At 41.4% G+C, this 23732-nt stretch overlaps 1 protein-coding gene across 4 annotated transcripts in view; it reads left to right on the top strand.

Moving 5' to 3' along the window:
* The first annotated feature begins 932 nt into the window (after positions 1–932).
* Positions 933–23732, top strand: part of RASGEF1B (RasGEF domain family member 1B) — a 35657-nt gene continuing 12857 nt past the window's right edge. Inside the window, exons 1-7 of one of the 4 annotated variants that reach the window (XM_007116665.4) lie at positions 933–1059; positions 13224–13406; positions 15090–15212; positions 15572–15709; positions 21413–21625; positions 22117–22191; positions 23580–23675. In XM_007116665.4, the coding sequence (XP_007116727.1) occupies positions 13230–13406; positions 15090–15212; positions 15572–15709; positions 21413–21625; positions 22117–22191; positions 23580–23675 (822 nt within the window). In that variant the 5' untranslated portion in view covers positions 933–1059; positions 13224–13229. Of the gene's footprint in view, positions 1060–1901; positions 1919–7904; positions 8604–9566; positions 9704–13223; positions 13407–15089; positions 15213–15571; positions 15710–21412; positions 21626–22116; positions 22192–23579; positions 23676–23732 lie in introns of those variants that run through there. The other 3 variants (XM_028491980.2, XM_028491978.2, XM_028491979.2) reach the window with 3 other exon arrangements.

The raw sequence follows: 23732 nt of genomic DNA, 5'->3' as shown, positions 1-23732 counted from the left end.
AAGCTACTTTACTTACTCAAGGTCACATGGCAGGCAAGAGAGGCTCCTGATGATTTAAGATTTTGTTCTTTCCTTGCGTCTCTTCCTTTTCCCTTATTTGTTTTCATCGTTTCTTCCCTCCAGCCTCTTTTTATTCGTACAAATTTTTATTCGAAAAAAAGTTTTACCGTTTTTCCTGCAATAGTTATCAAGTATCCAGTGATAGAGCATGCGGTTACCATGACAGCACAGCCTTTACTGAGGTCAGACCTCCCCTCTTTGCCTCCAGAAACATATTTCACAGTTTTCCTTTCTTTGTGGAACTTGTAACAGCCGCAATTTTACATTTTGTTTGGGTGACCATTTGCTTAACGTTTGTCCACCACTTAACTGTAGGCTTCCTAATGGCAGGGACCAGCCTGGAGTGTGCCCCCAGCGTTTGGCACAAAGCCTAGCACTCAGGCTTTCTGTAAATATTTGCTGAGCGAATGTTCTTGTGGTTTCTCTCAGCTCTCTTCTGAAAATTAGACGCACAGTAACCTCTAGCTCATAATTATGTTAATAGATACTGTATAACAAGTCGGGTCGGTATTTACAGGTAGCACACAGGTAAACGAACACACACAGGCATATACATGCCTGCACAAATAGCCCCCGGCAGGTGCCCTCAGGGGGAAACGCACGCCGTCCGAGCGAGCAGAACCAGCGTAGTTAAACACGCCTGCGCCGGACTCTGCCGGCCTCCGCAGCGTGGGAGGACAACCGGCAGCCGCGCCACTGGAGTCCCGGGCCCCCGGGGACGCGTCGGCTGGCCGCGGGCGCCGGGGGCGGTGGCGGAGTGGGCGGTGAGCTGCGCCGTGATTGGTCCGCGGGGGCCAGAGGGGGGCGGGGCTGGCTGCGGGGGCGGGCACTCGAAGAGAAGGGGGTGTGCGCGGCGGCGGCGGCAGTAGTTTCAGTATAATCAAGGCAGCCGACTGGTTGGACGGAATTTTTTGCGCGCTTTTGCTTCCTCTCCTTTGGTTGCGTTGGTGGGCACGCGGAAAACAGCCGGGAAGCCGAGGACCCCGGGTCCATCTGCAGGTGGGTTGTTCCCTGGTCAGCAGTTCTCACGGGAGAAATCGGAGTCCGGCAGCGGGAACGCGCCACCCTGCTGCGCTCTGCGCTCTCCCAAGCGGCCCGGGAGCTGCGCGCGGAGCAGCCCGGATCTCTGACTGCCCCCCGGCTGCCGGTGCCCCTGGAGGCGGCGGGAGATTCTGGCCAGCGAGCGCTCGCTGGTGCAGAGCGTCCCGCAAAAGCGGGGGAAGTGGGGAGTCCTCCTGCCTGGCCGCCAAGGGCGTCTGGGGCCGCCCTGGGAGCGGACACGGTGCCAGCAGGTGCGGGGCCCAGCCGCTGGGGCCCGGGCGGGGACAGGCTTGGGTTTTGCTTTGCTTCTCTTGCCCCGATCCCGCAGCCAGGCCTTCTGTCTCGAGATCTTGGTACAGTTTTTGAGGATTTGTCTGAGTTCTAGTCGCTTTCATCCTTTCTTCATCCTTTCTTCCCTTCCTGTGCACAGCTAGGCTGTTTCCTTCTACTTCTTGGCTAGTTTTCGTGAGTGTGTGGGGGTGTGGGTGAGCAGGTGGGGGTCCTGCTTATTTTTGGTGACGGAGCCTTATAATCTAGGGTCTGACTCTCAGGAAGAGACAAGCGAACAGAGGTCACGTGCTCGCCACTGACGAGGTGATATTCTTTCTCCGTTCAGCTGGTAACTTGGGACACAACGTGTCGCCTTGCTCTTGCCTGCGCTCAGGTGAGTCGTCTCGGGTCACCTGGCCGGGCGATAGTAACGTGAACTGTGGGTACCTGGGAGCCTCTCGGGCTGCTAGCGTGGGGACGCTCCTCTCTCTAGGGGAACCGTGGAAACAACTTCAGTGCTGTACAAGCGGAACAGGGGGGCTGGAGTGTAAGTGTGTGTGTCTGTGTGCGAACCACTGGAGTATTGATTCCCACCTTACCCCAACCTGATCCGCGCAGCTCAGGCGAAAGCAGCGCAGCTAGGTCCTCTGACAGTGCGGAGGGCGGCACAAGTGTAGTAAACCGCAGGAGGGGATCTCTAGGGATCCACTTTCTTTTCTGAACGTAAATGTGTCTGTCTTCGCCGACGAATTCGGTGGGTATAGTGTGTATGGATGAATATGCACAGAAATTTGTGTATGTGTGTTTGGGCAGAAGGCGTCTCCAAGGAGTTCTTCGTCAGCAGCACCATGTGACGATGGCCAGGGACCGCTGGTGTGCGTAGATCTATATTTAGCCCTGGATGATCTCTAATGGCCGAGGGAGGGTCTCTGAACTGAGTGCATAAAGGGGAAGAGTTCAGGGATCAGGGTTTTGCACTCTTGAATAATGTCTGGTACAGTCAGACTCAGATGGGGTGAATAATTTTTCTTTCCTCCCGAAAACAGTAGCTAGAGCTTGGCATGTGATAGCTGTGTCTTAGTTTAAAACATGGACCATGGTGATAAGCCTGTGCTAAGAAACAAGGAGGTTACAGTTAACCAGAGTATATGCCTGACTGGAGATTTGGAAGGAAAACAACTAGTCAGGTGAGGTTTAGAGCAAATGTAGAATTGACTTCTAAAAGGAAAGAAAAATTCTTGGCTGTCGAGATTTTCATAGCAGATTAAAAAGTGTGGCAGCTTGTTAGGTCCTATCATTAATGGTTAGTTTATGGCGGGGGGCAGTTGTTGGGCCAAGGAGGACCTAGGGCACTTGACAGAAGTCAGGGTTCACAAGCGGTGCTCTGTTATGCCTTTCAAGCAGGTTTTCTGGCAAAGTGGAGAAGATCAGCTACTGATGAGCAAGTGTCTTGTTGGCATTCTTCCACGACATGTGGGTCAACCCTTTGTTTTTCTAGAGGTGGCAATATTTCTGGCTACTGAGTGTAGTACTTTTCAGTGGTCTAATGGAGTGTTAAATTCTTAGAATTGATTTCTCCCCTGGTGCGTTTTCAGTCTTGCTCCATTTTATATGCTCCACTAGACATTTAATCTGATTCCTGAGATCATTCTGTCTTTTGGAACAGAAAATCACCATAAACTATTTATATTTATTTTTTTAATTTAATTTATTCTTAGGCATATGTTGTTAAATATTTTAAATATTTATTATTTATCATAATAATTCACATTTCTTATATTATTACTAACATTATATTCTTACAGTCTAACTACTGGCCAATAAACTACAATAGACAAAAAAAAAAAAATCAATTGAATAACACCTATCTAGGAAAAAGTAAGAAAATTGAAGGGGCAAAGCTAGGTGACTGTTTATGTTGGTAAGTTACCTAATATGGCACCGGAAGTGCTGGGATCAACTTTATCAATCTCCAGAGGTGGTCTGGAAGAATTAGACTTTGGAGGAGCATTTGGATGACCCCAAAGACAGTACCTGCTTGGACAGGAGATGAGAAAATGAGGGTATCCTCCCTTACTTGGGAGAAGAATCTGGAATCCCTGAAGCAGGGACTTAGAATCTTGATTCTGGTGCCACAAATAATAAATGGAAAAACCATTATAACATTTTGTAAGGTCTTAAAGAGACAAACTGTACTGTTGAAAATACTGCTTAAGATTGATGAGATTTTTGTCTTTAGTGGTTGAATTCAGGTGTTACCTCCCCTTTAGTTGTCCTTTTTGGTTTTCCAGTTAAATCTATAAAAATTAGATTTGTGCAACCCTTGATTATCCTAGGATGACAGATGTAGCCTAACTCTGTGGGCAGATTTCTGCCTTGGGAATAGAGCCTAGGGTTCTAATCAATCTGGAGCCCTAACAAGTCACTTACTCTCTTGCTATACCTGCTGGATCTGTGAAATTGATGAGGTGTTGAACTAGAAGATTTATGAGTCTCTTTTAGCTCTGTGTTAACTGATTGATCTTGCTGTACTATCACCTCGTTCATTTGCACCCTTTATTAGCTGAACAATCAAGGCTGAAGAATGGTCTGCAGTTAGATGTTCAGCTACTTGGTGCGTGGAAATGAAGAGAGAAGAGTGAAATTTCTACTTATTGGTGAAAATTATGTAGAGATTTATTATCTGCTTGAGCTGTTTTTTGCTCTTGTTTTTCTCCTACAAGTGTATTTAAAAATGCTATTTTCAAGAAGTTTGAGTCAGGAAAATTTTTTGGACTTTTTTAAGTCAGTGTTACTATTTTGTCATTTTAAAACCAGTCTTTTGACCAATCATTTTTTCTTAGGTTTGTGTGTTTATTATTTCATTTCAAGGTACATTTATATCCAGAAGTCATTCAATTGATTCAAATTTTATTAGGAAGCCCTGGTGTGAAAATGAGTTTAACACAGGGAAAGTACAAATGAGTCTTGTAAGAAAGGAAAGCACTTTATAGAATGCTAGTATCCTTCTATTTATCTAAAAGGGAAGAATGGAGGGCGGTGTGGGATAAGGATAATTTTTCAAGAACTTGCAGCCAAAAAAATAAAATTATCCCGGTAACCATGTTCCACAATAAATTGTAAATAGAAAATTCTACTTGTTTACTGAATGTCCTCACTAAGTATGCTGAGGTGAACGGGGTTTAGAAACATAAACCCTTTTAGTAAAGGAGGCTCCCCATTTGATATTCTATAATTTGGCTTGAGATCTATCATGTATAAATGATTCAACTACTTATATCTGTATCTGTGCTGTTCAAGGTAATGGCCAGTGCTGTTCAGTAAATAGCCACATGGGGATATATGAACTTAAGTTTAGCTAAATTAAACAAACAAAAATTGCCCTAGCCACATTTAAGTGTTCAATAATAGCTACGTGTGGTGAATGGCTGCTGTATTGGACAGAAGAGGAACATTTCCAATATTCCAGAAAGTTCTGTTTTGACAGCACTTAATTAGATAACAATGATTCTGATTTTCCAGAAGATCACTTTTATTCCTCTGGAAAAATGACAATTCTCATCATAGGCACCCAAGACATAAGGAAATAAGACTGGCTTTATATGTTTTCAACTGTGTGTCATGAGCAATGCCACTTTCCAAAGTTCAATAATATTCCACGATCCCAAACACCAATTTCTCAAATTTTTCCCCCAGAACTCTAATTATCCTTTGACTTTTCTAAACCAGCATTTACTGTTACTGCTAGAAAGCACCAATCCTTTCAAAGACAAGGCACGTGGAGCCATCTACTGTTAAGATCAGGAACTGCATGGCAGTTGTAGATTAAAAACATTGCGGGAAGAATGTCAACATGTGCTGTGATCGGTTCCTACAAAAAAAATTAGTAAAGATTTATCTCATAGAAAAGTTTTAAATGATTCTCCAGGCCCATTTCTAGTTGCCACGTACTGAATTGTTGTTTTGTGTCTTAATAAACTGCTGACAAGATATTCTCAAGACAAAAGATGACAAATTTTAGCTTTGTTTTTCTTCCAGGGAAACCAAAGATGGTAATTATTTGAGTCAGAACCCCTTTCCTCCATTAATTAGGAATTAGTGAAGAAAAATTTAAGTAGCATCTAGGACAAATCAAGCAAAATGCACATTCATTTTTAAATGTGGAATCCTATAATAAATCAGGAAATACCACCATTTCATCATTGTAGAGAGAAATAGGACCTTCTTTCCTCAAAAATACTGATTATTTCCCCTTGACCGTGAAATCTACAAAGCATTTGGGGCTCAGTTCCAAAGAATGTACTTATCTGGGAGTTACTTACTTTTTGTTCACATGCCAAAGAAGTGAGTTGATTCTGAGTCGTCTACTCTGTTTTGTTTGTAATCTCAACACAATACCTCTTTTCTCAAGGAGGTTAGCAGAGGTGTAGCATTTCTAGTGTCCAGAGATGCTGCTAGAAAGAAATGAGAAGATAATCTTTGAGACTTTTTTCAAGCTCAAAATAAGCATTTTATTTTTATTTTTATTTTTTTGCGGTACGCGGGCCTCTCCCGTCGCGGAGCACAGGCTCCGGACGTGCAGGCTCAGCGGCCATGGCTCACGGGCCCAGCCGCTCTGCGGCATGTGGGATCCTCCCGGACCGGGGCACGAACCCGCGTCCCCTGCATCGGCAGGCGGATTCTCAACCACTGCGCCACCAGGGAAGCCCAAAAATAAGCATGTTTTATACAGTGTGGGAGACTTGACTTTTACTTTCCCCCAACTTGAATCCATAGTTAGAGAAACAGTCTCTGAGCGTGCAGTCAGCACTTGTATTCTGAGATCCAGCCGTCCCAAAAGGAGGCTAAAAGTACTTGAGATCCCAGCTGGAGTAAAGTTGAAATGTGTGAACTCTTTCTCATTCCGATCTCTGGAGCCTCAAATGAGAAAAGGAAGAGGCTGCATCTCACCAAAGTGCAAAGTTCCTTTGGAATTTAGATGGGAATTTGGGAACCAGTCATTGCCGGATCTTAAATTAAGCCTCTCCTCCCTAAACAAATATGCTTTCAAAGTTCAACTGTGATAGGGAGGCCTTCCTCTACCTCGTTTGGACACATGCCCAGCATTTGAACAGAAGCGAAAGGTTAGCGATCAATATAAAGACATTGGATTTATTAAATATTTCACTGAGGTGCTCTATGATGAAATAGGGGCTGAAATAAACCTTTCTTTTCTTGGACTCCTACCTTTGCTATCTCATTCTCCTGAGTGTGAAGGAAATGCTGACTTGACATCCTGGCAGAGATTTACCAAACACCTAAAGCAGATGTTGAAGGGTGACTTTTGATTTAGTTCCCACACCCATCTTTTCCTGGCCCTCTTCCAGTTTGAATTGTCACCTGAAACCACCTTAGCCTGATGCACCTGCCTCCTCGTAAATAACCTTGTGCAAAAGCAGTCACTAATTCAAACACAGTCTGTTGTTTCGAAAAAGGCAGCTTTTCATCTGGTGCTTTAGTTGGTTTGAAACCATTAGGCATGCCTTTCAAATCCATTCATCCCTTAAATCACCTAGAGCTTGCTTCCTTGCTGCTGGATCAATGTCATGCTGAACTTTTGCAGGGTCCTTGGAAGGACATGATATATCTTTGTGACTGAATTAGCTGCCCCCGTAAGATATCTTGTCTGTCAACCAACTTTTCAGCTTCCCAAATTAAATGTAAGAAGGAACATTCATCTTGTATACGTGGGTTGGATATCTTTTACTTCCCCTTGGGAAGTTTTCCAGAAGAACCTGTAATCTGTATGCTAAGTTTGGCAGCTCAGAGCTTTCTTTTAGCCTGGGTCACTGTTTTTTTGGGTTTTTTTTTGTTTGTTTGTTTTTGCGGTACGCGTAGGCCCAGCGGCCATGGCTCCCGGGCCCAGCCGCTCCGCGGCACGCGGAACCCTCCCGGACCGGGGCACGAACCCGCGTGCCCTGCATCGGCAGGCGGACTCCCAACCACTGCGCCACCAGGGAAGCCCCAGGGTCACTGTTTTTAAAGCCAAAATCTGTTTCCCATTGTCTCATTGCCTCCCCCTTAGCCCAAAGTGCTCCCTCAATGTGTGTGGGGGGGAGCTATTTAAATATCTCCACACAAACCAAAAGAAGTGTCTTTTTCATTCTCTTCAACGCCATTGGATCAGTACTACTAGAAAATATTTACATGTATTGGTTGATTTCTAAGGAGCCAGTCTTCAATGTGTTAAACCAAGGTTCCCTTCAGAACCACTATGTTCTCCTTCTTTGAGGAAGTAGATAAATACGATCCAGGTTCTGTACCGGCCAGCACATGTACTTCCTAATCTGGGGTCTGAACTCCCTGAAAGTATATACAAACTTGTTGGTCGATTTCTCTGGGGGCACTGTGTGGAGAAGTTTGTGATCTTCCTAAAAAGTTAAGAGCTACTGGCCAAACAATATATTCTGAGTTTCCAGCAACTGGCTTACGAATGAAATTTTGCAAGGTGAGAATTGCTTGTGAGATTAACCTATCCTCTGTCTTATCTTACTGGTAGTGATTTGAATAGAGTCAGCAGCTTTTTCAAGCGTCTCATATAAATCTCACCTTTTCCAAAGGAGTTAGCTACTTTGAAGTTTGACTTAACAGCAAATTCAGGCCAGTACTTAATGCTGTCACATATTCTCATTTTGGAAATAATCAGTTTTTCCTAAACCAGAGTTTTGGTTAGCAGGTCCCCATAGCAGGTACATTGGGTTGGGCAAAATTTGTGCTAAAGAAGGATGGCAGACAGTGGAGAAGTTCGTGTTGAGATTATGTTGGAAAGGGTGGAGAAGAGTAAATTGAGAGTTTACAGAACGCAACAGACAGAAAATAGTAATTGTGAGAGCTCTAAAGAGAAGGTTTGCTGCAGATAAGAAGTCAGGGCTACAGTGAGATTAAAGAAAATAAATGGAAGCTGTGGGGTAGGAGCCGCCTTACACTTAGCCCTTCTTCCACCGGGGAAGCTTTAGCAAATGGTTCCTGGAGTTAATAGCATCCGGGGCTCAATGCTTCTCTGGATTCTCATGTGCAGTACTTGGATATTCTATGAATTTGTTTTCTTAAACAAGAACCAAGCCAATATTTAATATTCTGAACTTCACTTTCTTTCATTCCAGAACTGAAGCAGGTAGAACTAAAGTCTTGGATGTCAAATTTGAGTAATGCTGAACAAACAGTGGTTCTTGATGTGGGTAATAAGAAGAAAGGTACTTGAGAGGAAAAAAAATCTACTATGTTTATCTTCTTAGGTGCTTAAAAATCCACTTCACAAGCAGTACTTTCTGTGCCATTCTGCTGACCTTTCCCCTCGTTTATCAAATGCATCTATTACACAAGGCAGTTGATCTTTCTGGAAAATGGTTAGACTGCCACTTGCTAGAGATTGTCCAGAAATTAGTTACATGTACCGTGATCCATGATCTCTCTTTTGGTCATTTGTCTCATCAGATCTATTTTACTGGAAATCTGTAAAGTATGTACAAGCAAGTATTACTGTATTTCGTTGAATCTAAGATGTCATCCATTGTAAGATGCTCTTTTATTTTATATATTGCTAAAAAAATGACTGTCAGTTAAACAGGTTTTCTTATCACTCAACTATTTATGTGCATACCAATTTCAAAGAAAATAAAATATGAAGAAGTGTATATTAGAATTTCTGAAGTCTCTGTCTAGATAGGACTATGCTTTGATTGCAAAGGTCAGTAGCTTAAATACTTTTGTTGATAGTGTTGCTTTTTAATAAGAGTAATTAATGACGTTCATACATCTTTGGGGCAAGGATTTATGTAGAACATGTAAAACATGTAAATTTTTCTAATAGCATGCAATTTGGGACAGACTGACAGGCTTTTCATTTTATGGTTAAACATTAAAAGTTCAAAGAAGACCATTGCAGTATAACATGATGTAGTGTAATAAATTTTGAATCTGGAATCTGAAGACTAGGTTTGAAACCCTGCCTGTTTGTCCCTTATCCGATGTGTAACCCCAGCTGAGTAATGAAGTTTTTCTGAACCCGTGCTTATGCAGTCAAACAGAGTAAGGATCCCTGCCAAACAAGGTAGATATACTATCCAAAAAGGCATTTGTAGGCAGTAAACCTTACACAGACGGGAGCTGCTGACATTCTCAGAGCCTTGCACACCGTGCATCTAGGCATTTCTCAGGGGAGCGGCCTTGAGCAAGAATCAGAGAAGTAAAGGGCTGTGGACTGTGGAGACCTTTTCCAGCACACAGGATCCCATAGTAGAAGAATGCACACTGAGGAAGGTGGAGGCCTAAGGAGTTGACAGTATATGGCAAGGTGGGAAAATAGGACCATTTTGCATGTAAGTAAGGGGCTGGGTCTCTTGGAGTGACTTAAATCTCAGCCATTGGTTGTTGCTCTACGCAAGATCAACAGACAAGTTCGTTTGTGGTCAATCAGCTGATTGGCAACAGAACTTTGGTCTAATTAGAAGGCAGAAAACAACCTATGATAGATTCTTTTCTTAAATTTGATTTTTAAGTATAATAAACTATAACCTCAATTAACTTATCTCGGTTTGGTGTCCATGGCTATTTGTAGTATTTTCTTTTGGTGCCTGGTTGGAGGGTTTTTTTGTTGTTGTTGGTATTTTGTGCCTCCTCAAAGAAATCCTGTGACACATTTCCAAGGAACAAAACAAAGACCTTTTGCCATTGCTCTAAAAATGCTCTAACTTCGCTATAAAGAAAATTGGTAGTTTTGTTATCATCTAGAATTTCAGAAGGAGTGAGCAAAATTGGAAATAATTTTCCAGATAAAAAACATACCTGGGGGCAGGGGCTGAGTAAGTGACTTTCCGAAGTTTTCACAGCTCTTAAGCCCTAGATTAGGGCTTCACTAAATCTGGGTCCTCGTCCAGATCTGAGTCCTTGTCCACTTTATGGGAGTAAATAATTATAAGTACACATATTTGGTGGCTTTTGGTGCTGATTCTTTGAAAGGGAACTCTGAGTGACTTGTGACTGTTTTGTGGCTAGTGCTTTCTGTCAATCAACCAAAGGCAGCAGAGGTGCAAGATTCAGAGGAGTGCCATGGGGCTCACGTGGTGCTGTAGCCATGTGGCTGTGTGGTCCTAGCCTGGTCACTTCACCTCACTGCCCAAGGTCTCAGTTTGCAAACTGATGGACAGAGAAGAGTGGACCTGATTGTCATGACGCTTGGGCCTTGGCTTCTTCTGTGACTGTTTTGCGGTCATTGCTAATCCCTTAGCACACATTCCCCACCCGGTTACAGGCTTTGAATCCTCACTCTTCATCCGGCCTTTTGGCAACCACTTTGGATTGATTGCAGTTGGGAAGCGAAATGAAATCTATTTTCCGTCTTGGACCATTTGATTTCTATGGTCCTTTTGAACTTTTAACATTTTCTGATTTCTCTGAAATTCCCAAATCCTGGCCAACCTTCTCCCCAAAGCACTTAATATTAGGACGGTTTCAGTAGTAATGAGTAAGTGGAGAAATCAAGGAAAATTCATGGTTCTTGGCAGACAAAAAAAAGAAAAACAACTTCAAGGGCATGAATAGAGTGAGTTCCACTTGTCATCCTGGATACCAAGGATATCGTGTGGTTTTAACCATCTAAAGCTTTTTTTAAGCCAGGGGCAGGAAAACCACATCCAGAGGGAAGGTTCCTTCCATGCTGGAAGAAGTAACTTTCAGGTGTTTTTCATCTCAGGTCCTGGCATCCCAGTTTAAGGACATTTTGAGTTTCTCAGGGCAAGGGTAGACAGGCTCTTGTTTTTCTTCCCACCAGGGACAACCCATTTGCAAAGATGATATTGCACATGAAACATACTCATAGAAAACTGGCAATTTGAAGAGGACAGAAACATACTTTGTCCGTTGCCTTATAAAATGTTAACATTGAGGTATTCATTTAACCATGATTCCTATGTGTGAGGTCTTACCAACTAAGTGGGGAGCATTTGTGTTAACATTTACATCCTTAGTTCCTGCTCCTTTGGCCATTATGACCATGTCCTGCCCAAGAGAGAGGGATGGTAATGATGACTCTGGTAGTGACAGGTGTGTCCCCAGACAGAGTGATTCTCAGTCCTCACTTTCTTCCCATTTGTAGCTATTTTTTGAAGTATAGTTGGTTTACAATGTTGTGTTAGTCTCAGGTGTACAGCAAAATGTTTCAGTTATACATATATATATATTCTCTTTTGGATTCTTTTCCATTATAGGTTATTACAAGATATTGTATATAGTTCCCTGTGCTATAGAGCAGGTCCTTGTTGTTTATCTATTTTATATATAGTAGTGTGTATCTGTTAATCCCAAATTCCTAATTTATCACCCCTGCCTCCGCTGCCGCTTTCCCTGTTGGTAAACCCAAAGCTTTGTTTTCTATGTCTGTGAGTCTGTTTCTGTTTTGTAAATAAATTCATTTGTACCATTTTTTTAAGATTCCACGTATAAGTGATATCATATGATGTTTGTCTTTCTTTCTCTGTGCTGGATTCTTTTTATGTTCTCCCTCAGCATTAGTTTGTGGATGGGACAGAGCACAAAATACTGAAGCTTTTTTTTTTTTTTCTATTTCTCTTTCCTGATGCTTCTTTCCCTAAATGCCACTTTCACCTGCCGAGTCGCCTTATAATGGACGTTGTTTTTTCCCAGCACCCCACCCCTGGCCACCCCCTGCCCAGGCATGCGCACACATTGTGAGGCTGTGGCCCCCATTAGTGGGAACTGGAACAGATGCACTTGGAGTAATGGATGTGCCTCCTCAGACAGGCCCTCCCCCTTTCGGATGCAGATATCTTTCAGCATCTTGAAAAGAGGGATTAGCCTGGGTTGTGTCCTCCTGCAGTCTCTGCACACCCTGTCCCTGTCAGTCTAAGCCCTGGAGATTGGCTTCCCTTCATTGTTTACCTCTGAAACCCTCACTCTCTGCAGCTCCTGAATGCCTCCATTGTCCAGACATGCTGCCAGAAACTGGAGTCTGTTTTTGGGGCCGGGAGCTCTGTCCCTAGGAATCCAAGTAATAACTTAATAGCCTTTGGCCTCTACCAAGCATCCTCTGACAAGGGCTTTGTGAGTTGCAGAGCACACAGATGAGGGCAGTGCTCCTTGTTCCCCAAATCAGGTGTTTTCTCAGCCTGTGTGTTTACTGAGAACTGAGGCTTTATAGAGCTCTCCACCCCAAAAGAATTTGACACAAAGGGGTGAAAATCAATAGCATCCGATCTTCCAGTGAACGCTGGGGAGTCAGCATTAAATCTCTTGACATATGCGTGCATCTATAAATACACACACACACACACACACACACACACACACTTTAGTTCTAAGCCTCTTTTACAATTTCATTTTTTCAACTTCTGTTTTGGTTATCTCCTCATATGCCCAATGCTAGTCTGGTATTTCTTAAGTGTTATGTAATTCTTCCCATCCAACTTTGAAGGCCTACCCATTTCCACTTTAGGATAATACTTGACTCAGGGGATTAAAGCAATTTAAAGCTCAGTTCCCCTCCCTGTCTTCATAACCGAATGTGAAGGAATGATATCTAAACATGGCAGCCAGAGACTTGAATTTAAGTACAGATTGGAGGCTTTGATCCAAGTGTTTTATGATATTTTATTGAATGACATTGGTACTCAAAAATATACATACATGTGTTATTCAAAGAGCAATTTGCTTCTTGATGGGTTCTCAGATTGTATCAGAACCTAACCTATTTTAAAAACTGCCTGTTTCCTCGTGATTATGAAAGCCTAATGCCTATTAAAGTTGACTTTTCTTTTGCATATTACTGACACTGTTTTTTCCTTTTTTATTCATTTTAGGAAAGTATGCCTCAAACGCCTCCCTTTTCAGCAATGTTTGACAGCAGCGGTTACAACCGAAACCTCTATCATTCTGCAGAGGACAGCTGTGGAGGGTTGTATTACCATGACAACAACCTCCTGTCCGGATCTCTGGAAGCACTCATCCAGCACTTAGTACCTAATGTGGATTACTATCCGGATGTAGGTATCCATGTGCCCCTGAAACACATCCTTGGTATCCAGCAGAATTTACAATAGAGTAGACAGGGACCCTTGATGCTGCAGAATTCTATCTGGGTTACTAAGAATTTTTCCAATAAGAAATTGCATATTGATTATTGAGTGCTTTGAGATCAGATTGAACCTGGCTATGATATGTCTGTGTATCAGTTTTCCTTTCAGGGTTGGTATCACATTGTAGTCAGTCAGAGACCTTCTAAATGAAATACCTGTAAGGTATGACTCATGCATATACCTTGGTTCTTAAATAGAAATGCCAGAGAACATTAGATGCTCCTAGAATGGTTAGTGACTTTTTGTTTTCCAAAACTGTGGTGAGAAAAGTGAAGTTACACAGGGAAACTTCACAGAAAAGAGAACAAGAGTTACATTCAAGATGCAATTCTTTATAGATTCGACATCAGATGACAGGTTCGCTTGTTTATGTTTTACTTTGATAACTGACATTTGTATGGATAACCCTTTCTAATTTAAGGAGTTCGTTTACATTTTCTCAGTCTTTATAGCAATTCCAAGAGGCTAGAGAGGAAGAAATTGAGATTCAGAATGTTGAGGAATTTGCACATGGTCTCACTCCCAGCAGCAACATTCAAACCCAGGTTTTCTATTTCTGGGGCGCGTGATGTTTCTTCCCCCTTCCCTTGTGCTACGGCTGCCCCTGTTATGCAACAGCTGCTTGTTGATAAAAATTTCATGAAAATATCCAGACCCTAGATTTGAATGTTTTTATAAATATAATAATGACCTTGGTGTGCAGAGGGTAGTTTGTGCTTGCCACAAACTATGTAGTTCACCATAATGTTTCTTACTGTGTTATCTCTGTGTGTGTGTGGTTTGTTACGTAGCATTTTCAAATATGTTGCCACACAGGGAAAACTTCTAATCAAAAGTAAAAGGCATCCCTTGTTCAGCCCTGTAAGTGTTTATGAGCTACAAACGGCACCTAAGGGGGAGAAAAACCCATGGAATTTTTCTTCTTATTGGGAGTATGAAACTACTATAACAAATAAGCTTTACTTCATTACTGGCTTCTGGGGAGACATTGTGGTTAAAGAAAAGTATATAGTGTGATATTATGTTTTATCAAATTGCTTAGCCTTTGAGCAAGTAAATAGATTACTTGAAAGTCTGTCTTTGAATGTTCTAACACAAGCATACAAATGGTCCAGTGTGTCATACTGGACCCACTGGAGATTTCTTGAGCTGATGTGGGTTGGGTGATTTTTTGGTTTCCATTGAGTTACCATAATATTTGGACACGGAACAAGATTCTGTATGGGTGGTATATTTAAGTTAGATTGATCTCCTTGGGCTGAATTTCATTCTTCTTTACTAGACTGAGTTATATGTCCTGGTATCCTGGCTCCCAGAGGATGGATGTAAAAATGTACTGTGAATAATTTAGTAGCTAAACTTACCCTGTACTTCTGTTATTTTTAGTATGGTTTAAGGGAAAATATATATCACAAAGTAAAGGAGAGCTCCATCTTAGGTTGTGTTACTACTAGTAAGCCTCACTTTTGAAACTGTAGCATTTTAACTCTGCTAAAGAGAACTTAGTGATATATGATGTATAATATATAAGAAAGATACTAGTTTCAGAGAGAATATAACCATGATGACTTTTTTTTTCTCTTGCCCCAGAGAACGTACATATTTACCTTCCTACTGAGTTCTCGGTTATTTATGCATCCGTATGAGCTAATGGCCAAAGTCTGCCACTTATGTGTTGAGCACCAGAGACTAAGTGATCCTAGTGGTGATAAGGTAACGATACCCTATTTGAACTTAACGTTTCTTTCCATTAAGTTTGGTAGCTTTATGGCTTAGATTTTGTGAAGTTGGTTTCCTTAAGTAACCATAGCTTCTCCCCAGGCTGAGGTTCATAAATGGTATCATGGCTATGCAGAGGGAATTGGAAAGGTATAAAGAACAAAGATAAATCTAGTGCCATGGAAAATCCCTCCGTCCTGCCTTAAGTTGGTAGCACTTGACATTGACTTGGGAAAGGGGGACTAGAGTCTTCTTTAACCCCAAAGACTTTGCACTAGAAGTTTACCATTAAGCCTGTTTGTAATTATTTATTTGATAGATATCACTGAATTTGATTTGCTTTTTCTCCCTAGAATCAGATAAGAAAAATTGCACCCAAAATTCTTCAACTCCTGACAGAATGGACAGAAACATTTCCTTATGATTTTCGGGATGAAAGAATGATGAGAAACTTAAAAGATCTGGCTCACCGAATAGCCAGTGGCGAGGAGGTTGGTAACCTGAATTTAGTACAATTACTCGAATTTCCAGGCAGCGGTCTTGGTGAGAAGTGGTGCTAAATTATGCATCGGCATTTCTACTGCTTCTTTTCTGTTGTTGCCTTTGGGCAAGTCCTCTCCACAGCATACTGGTCTGTTTGGTGTGTCAAAGGGGGATGATTATACAATCCCACTTCAAAGGGATGTGATCTAGAGTTTTATGTGATTAATTTGGGGGTATGTTCATGTCAACTCAAGCACAGGATTCATGATGCAAGTGTGTTTTCATTTTATCTTATTTATAACTTTCTTCCTTCCAAAAAGATTTGACCTAGCAAGTTAGATTATAAATATCACATTAGGAGATATAAACACTAATACGTGTAAAATAACATATTTATATATTAACAGGTAATAAGTAATATATTAATAAATCAGAAATAGAGAGTTTGTATCACGGAAGGGAGAAAACAAATGTGCTAATACTGAGAATCAGTAGAGTAGGACAAGATTGCTGTATTTTAACTGTAAGCTCCAGGTAAAAGGGAAATACAGTTGGCTATGTAGTTTTCACTGTCAGAAAAGAAAAAGCATAGTAATCCTTCAAAGCATTAAATTAAATGAAATTTTTAAAAAATTTCCTGCAAGGACTTTGTGAATGAGATCATGGAAACTGCTCTGTATAGTGTTTATAACAAATGCTCCTTGATAAAAACTGAGGCCATAAGATTAATATATAAATTAGCAGAGGTAATTCTTTAGGAGTGGAGAAGACAAAGAAAAAAGGATCCAAGTCTTGTGCCTGGAAGTTGATTCAAGGCTTAGCACCTAGACTTAGATGGAGATGGAAAGTAAGTCTGTTAGATAATCTTTCATAAATATCACTTCCGTCAGTTGAGCTACCTAGCTGTGACAAATTCAAGGTTATCCTCTTTGAAGCAGGCCTGGAAGGCTGTTACTCTGTTTTGAGGCTTGTTGGGCAAGGATGTCTTTGTAGTTTCCGTACTTAGGCACAGGTACAGTGTTAGAAAAAGGTAGCTGAAGCATTTGGCAAAGGCTGTGATGTCTTGTTTCATCCATCTTAAAATGCATGTTCCCATTACGAATAACCTACCTGGAGAAATCATTCTTTCAGGGCTGTGCTGTCAAGATCATGGAACAAGACACCTATCTAGTCTGTCTACTTCTGGTGAAAACATTTTAATACTGTTTCCCCTAACTTTAACAAAAATCACACAAATTATATAAGATTAGCACTTGAAAAATATGCACTTGCTTCCCACATTACGTTTGCATGAAAATGGAATTAACCCTTTTACACTTCCCCTATGACATTATATTGAGCACTGGCGCTCAAGAGAGCCATCACTTCTGCAAAAGCCTGAATGAGTCCTTCTGCAAGTTATGACTATTCTAATCATTTTGCTAGTTTGCGTGTAACAGGTGCTAGCAAGGTAGGAATTGGTAGGTCCGTCACTCACAAAGGCAAAAGTTAAGCATCACAGTTTCGTAGTAAATCTTTTCTTAGAGCGGAAGTTGCTTGGCAAGTTGTTGTGTTGCTTGGCAGGGTCAGTGCTGGCTCGGTGACCTAAGTTTATGGCAGGCTGCTCAAAAGATTAGTGGCATCATAAGGGCTTTTTCTCGGGTGGAGGCTGAGCTCTGAGTCAGGCAGTGCTTCACTTCAGTTAAGTTCTATTTCAGTACTTAACTTGATGTGGCAGTCAGCTTTCCTTCCTTCTGTTGCCTTTTTAAAAGGTAGACATGACAACTTGTTTTTCCCAAAAGGAACACCTTAAAAATCTTTTTCAGATACAATGCCAAATGGATGGCTTTTTGTCCTTCTTGTCATGGGAGTCCATGAGGGGGGTCACTTCTATCTGTGTTGGCCAGATTGGTTCCGATCTCTTTTTAATAGGATCAAGCCACTCAAGAATTGGATGGAACCAAGCATGGGGACCAAATAGCCTTGTGCCTGGGCTTCTTATCAGCCATCCTGTGTTAATAACAAATCCTTGATAAACCTGAGATCTTCAGACGGTTTTGAGTGGGAAAAGAGATGAGAAGATAAGCCTAGGGCTTGAGTGGAGAGATGTCACCTGCCATGATCAGGTTGGGTTTTCCAGTGAGATTGTATTCCTTTAGTCACTTCTAGACGGTATTCAGAATCGGGTCCACGTTTGGCAGTGGTTGATTTGAGTGCTTTGGCAAGTCCCCTAAAGTCTCTGCTCCTTCTTCATTTCTAAATCATAGAGGTAAACTCCCTGTAGTAATGTCCCTGTCAGCCCTAAAATTTTGTGGTGGATGCTCTTTTCCTCAGTTCTGTGCTTGGGAGGCCACTTATCTGCCATGTGCTTAAGTGTCTTTCCTTGCAGACACCTTCCCTGGCCTCCCCAGCCATGGTCATCCCCCATTATTGGCTTTCACCACTCTTTCCTTCAGAGCACTCTGTGATTAGTAATTACTTTCTTTTTTTTTTTTTTTTTTTTTTTTTTTTGCGGTACGCGGGCCTCTCACTATTTTGGCCTCTCCCGTTGCGGAGCACAGGCTCCGGACGCGCAGGCTCAGCGGCCATGGCTCACGGGCCCAGCCGCTCCGCGGCATGTGGGATCCTCCCGGACCGGGGCACGAACCCGTGTCCCCTGCATCGGCAGGCGGACTCTCAACCACTGAGCCACTGGGGAAGCCCAGTAATTACTTTCTTTATGACTTGTTTTTCCTCATTAAACTCCGTGCTGTGGTCCTTTTGTTCAGTTAGCATCCTTAACTCCTAGCCCAGTATCTGGCAGTTAATAGGCACTCAGGAGTGTTTGAATGAATGAATGAATGAATGAACGAATGAGTGAACAAACTAATCGGTTACTGGAATAGGAAAAAAATATTTCCCTCCACTGAAAAGTTATCTCCCTCCATGGGAAGGAGTGTGCACTTGGGTTGGGACTTGCTGCTTCTTGCCTGGGACTTTAGGGATTTTCTTTGGCAGCCAGTGGATCCAGGTGTGCCCTATATATAATTTAGTTGAGTTCTTCTGAAGCTGCTAGGAGAGTTCCACATAGTATGGCTTAGTATGTTTCCCCCCCTAAGGATTTGCCAAAAATGAAGAGGTTTATTAGGACTTGACAGCAAGAAACCCGAAATGAAACTGATGATTCAATTACATGACAAATGACTATAGTGGGTACAATGCAATTTTCTCTTCCTTAAGGGGCCTGTCTTTATTTGCCAGGTAATTACTGTCACTGGCATTTGAAGTTATAAAAAAGAATAAGTACATATTTGGCAATCCATGATTCATTAAAAAAGCATGCTTAACAACACAAAGCTTTGGTTTCTCAAATGGAATCAAATGGCAGCAGCAAACTTTTTAAAGAGGTCACACACATATTCTTCTCTCTCTCTCTCTCTCTCTCTCTCTCTCTCACACACACACACACACACACACACACTCACGTTCTTTGTTATTTGAATAGCTTTTTCCCTATACCCTATTGCATACATGTTCTCCTCATATTTTGCTGCGTTTTGCTCACTAGCTGAATCCTCCACTATACATTACTCTACCTCTTTCCCTAAAAAGCATTTTTTAAAGTGAAGAATGAGTCTTTCACCAGATATGCTTTGCTGCATGTCAGAATCACCCAGGGAGCATTTATTATGACATTTGGGGCAGAAGACTGAAGAAACCATTTTAAGTTCATCGATTTTTATGTAACTCAAGATTATGAATGTAGAAGAAGCAAGGGAAATAGGGATGCAGGTTTTATTTTATTTTTATTAATTTATTTTTATTGAGGTACAATTGACATGTAACATTCTATTAGTTTTAGGTATACAACATAATGATTCAGTATTTGTGTATATTGCAAAATGATCACCACAATAAGTCTAGTTAACATGTCACCTTACATAATTAACAAAATATTTTTCTTGTGATGAGAACTTTTAAGATCTACTCTCTCAGCAACTTTCAAATATTCAATACAATGTTATTAACTATAGTCACCATCTTGTACATTACATCTCCGTGACTTACTTATTTTATACCTGGAAGTTTCTACCTTTTGACCCTCCTCACCCATTTTCCTCACCCCCAGCGAAGATTTAAAATAGCCCTCAATTTGGCCTTAACTGCTTCGAATTCCAAAGAAAGAGGCAGTTTCTTTGAGTGACAACCATATGATCAAATAGATACCATCTTCTAAACTGATAACCTTAATGCTGTGTGGAAGATACGTTCTTTGAAGGCTCAATTTTTTAAACACTTAGGTATTTCATTAGTGACTTCAGGGTGGTCTGTGAATGTAGAGGGGAAAAAGGTCATCTAATGAACCAGTTTAAAGAACTCAGGAATATACACCAGACAAGTAGAGAAGAAGAAAAGAAAGAAGGTTGTGTGTGCCTTTTTGCCTTGACTATATGAGAATTGATCATTTCCTTCTGTTTTTAATTTTCCTTGGCTTAAGTATGCAAATATCTATTCATTTAAAGTTTTATAATATGCTCTGGTAAACCAAATTACTTCCATAAAAAAAGATGGTTCTTAGACTTGTAGTAAGATGCCATTTAATTTTCAGATAATTAATCTCAGAAAATGATATTGTGGTACCTTTCTAAAAGGAGCTGATTAGTTAGTAAAGCATGGACATAGGGCTTTCATCTGTAAATTCACTAGGACTGTCCTCCTTTGGAGCTGTTAACCTAAGGACCATGTTAGCATTGAAGCAGCCTGTGTGCCTTTCTTTGAGATAACAGGTGTCACAGTTTGCCCAGAAGGATAAGTGTTAGTTTGGCAATTTTTGCCTGAAAAAGGAAGAATAAAAGAATACCCTAACTTACACATGTAATTCTACCTTAGGAATTGGTTGATTGTGGAGCTCTTTCTTGGACTTAACAACTATTTTAAAAGTCAAGAGGTTGACATTTATCTATAATACATGCATTGCTTTAAAACCAATTTCTCTTAAGTATTGTGGCGGTAGCATGATGTAGTAACAAACAAGGTGTCACCTGGTAGTAGCATTATGGGTAGAATTGCCATATGGAAGAGTTTGGTGGTGAACATTAGCACTGACTCATGAATGCAAAAGAAATGGACATGAACCAACTGGAAGTCAGATACCAAAAAGGAATATCCACTGCTTTTTTTTGGTGGTAACTCATGTTATATGTGGAAGTCAGGAAGGTAGTTGGGGGCTGAGTGGGAAGTGATGGTGTATTTCTGTTAAGTAGCTGTCTGTACCCTTAGACTAATGAGATTGGGAATGCTAGAAGGAGAAAAATCTAGAAGGGGACCCTAAAGAAAAAGAATTAGGAACAGGATGCTCTGACTTGAGATCAACACATTTTCACCTACTAAAAGAAAACCAGTACATTGCTATACCAGCCCAGAGAACATTAGTTATATGTGGTTCTTATTATACTGGATTCCCTCAGTAGCTCATCTAAATCATCCTTGTAGTGTTTTCATGGCCCAACTTGAATTGTACTCTCAAGAGCAGCCTGAGGAAAGAACTAAGTCTTACAAGTCTGAAAAGACACCTTATGTGTATGTATCTCTTTTAAACTGTTAGAGCGAAACTGAATCCTCTAACTGCCCTCAACCAAGGTGGTTGTCCAACGTGAAGGTAAAAGCATTGAAGTACAGAGTCTCTGAGTTTGCGTAGTGGTGAAAATAGACAAGCAGAGCAAGGAGGTAATCCTTTGCTTGTTTCCTGGCAGACATATAGGAAGAATGTCCAGCAGATGATCCAGTGTCTAATCCGCAAACTTGCCGCGCTCAGCCAGTATGAGGAAGTCCTGGCAAAAATCAGCTCGACGTCAACAGATCGGCTCACGGTTCTCAAGACCAAGCCACAGTCCATACAAAGGGACATAATTACTGTCTGCAGTGACCCTTACACGTTGGCCCAGCAGCTGACTCACATAGAGCTAGTAAGGCCATTGTCATCCTTGTCCTTTATAACCCACACTCGATTTGCTCTGACAACCAGACAGTGTGTCCATCAGCAGTAATGTCAAGGGAGAGGTTAGAGTAATCCAAATGGGAAATAATCTATGAAATAGCTGGAACGTGTTGTGTTTAGACATTTGAAGATGACTATTTCTGCTATTCTGGGAGTTCACTTTAAAATAAATACTAAGCAAGACTGAAGAGCAAAGAGTTTATGGACCTTCCTCATGTTCCCCCTCTAGTTAATTTTTCCATAACTCGCTCAGCCTTTTACTCTCTAGTGTAGCATTGACCCAAGCAGAAAACTGCCTCTGCTCAGACCTTGAAGATGATGACAATGTGGAGGGCTAAAGGCTTATTTCACAAGCTACATTAAAAAATGAGGGTAGTGCTAAAAATCAGGAGACAGAACGGAAAGACCATTTCTTCTCCTTTTGTTTAAGACTGTTGACCTGCTGGGTTTGTGTTTCAGGAGAGGCTCAATTATATTGGCCCAGAAGAATTTGTTCAGGCATTTGTGCAGAAGGACCCTTTGGACAATGACAAGGTAATTGGTCTACCCAGTGGTCAGCCCTGAAATTGGCAATCGAATTCTTTAGTCTATGATAATGGTACAAGAGACAGAAATTGGAACAATTTTGTTTTAGGTTTTAAAAAACAGTTTTTTGTTTTTCATTAGCCATATCTGATTCATTGCATTTTTTTCTTGAACCTGGTCTCTAAGTGCCTTGATGATATTCTTACCCTACCACCAACTTTTAACCTCTCTTCCTCCTTATTGGGAAATTTAATAAGCAAGTAGTTGCGGGCATTTGTGGTGGTGAAGGTAGGAGATAAAAGGGTAATGGTTTTAGCAGTTTGAGTCAGAAGGAAAATACGAAAGGATGCTCTGCTCATGATTCAACAATAGCAGGGGCTATAAAGACAGGATGCACATCCAGTGTGCTGAGGATGGGTCTTTACTGCCTTGCTTCTTGTTTTAAGGTGAATCCCTCATGAGAGGTTTGTTGCCTGATGCAGCCCATATGGAAAGAAACTGACACTAAGCATGGGCTGTAAAACCGGTATACACACACATAAGAAATTTTTCCCCCAGTGACCTCCAGGAAGTATTTCAAATTGTTAAGCAAAGACTGCATCACCCACTAATGAAAGCCCCCCTTTGGGAATAGGGGAAGCAGCTGTTTTCCGCCCTTAGAATAGTTTTGCTCAGTACAGGAAGTGAAGATTAGGTTTTGCAATAGGAGGCTAGTAGACTTTTTTGAAATGTGTTTGTTTCATTTGGAAGGAAGGAAAGAGGGGTGTAATTAACCTGTTCAAGTTTGGCCTTGAACTCTGAGATGAGCTTAACTTCTTTTTTGTTTTTGAACAATATGTCACTCACCCTACTAAAGACCAGGATGATGTAGGCTTCCGTTTATCTACCTTGGAAGATATTTAGTTTCTTGCTACACAAAGTTCCAAAATCCTCTCCTAGACTTAATTTTAAGAGAAAATTTTCTAGTCTTCTGTGCTCTCAGCTTCTCCATGCTGTGCGGACAACAATTGGTATTCATACCCCATTAATTAGTCAACATTGTTTTAGAATGCAGCCAAGACCCTTTTTTTGTTTTTGAATTGTGCTTCTGAAGACCCCCCCCCCCCAGAGTAACTTAGCTTCCTGGGAGAGAAGGCACTGTCATGAATGCAGCAGAATAGATTTCTAGACCTTCAGGTTTTCACTGGACTATACTACGAGATTTGATATTTCTGTAAGGAGAGTCAAGAATGTTAGTGGTTCCCTCTCTCTCTTTTTCCCCTCCCAACCCCCCACTCTTAACCTAGAAAGCCTTCCTAATTCACACACTGAGAATAAAGGCCCACATCTGAAAAAAATGAGAGCCTAATACACTCTTTTTTTCTCCAACTCATCTGCTCACTTTCCTTTCTCTATAGAGTTGCTACAGTGAACGGAAGAAAACACGAAACTTAGAAGCTTACGTGGAATGGTTTAATCGTCTCAGCTACTTGGTTGCTACAGAAATCTGCATGGTGAGAAAATGAATTTTCTTTTTCTTCTAGCCCTCTATATTATCTTTTCATACTTAC

This window comes from Physeter macrocephalus, chromosome 7, assembly GCF_002837175.3.
Source record: "Physeter macrocephalus isolate SW-GA chromosome 7, ASM283717v5, whole genome shotgun sequence".
Classification (NCBI taxonomy): Eukaryota; Metazoa; Chordata; class Mammalia; order Artiodactyla; family Physeteridae; genus Physeter; species Physeter macrocephalus.
Note: the sequence above shows the minus strand (reverse complement) of the source record. Positions and strands in the feature narration are given on the sequence as shown.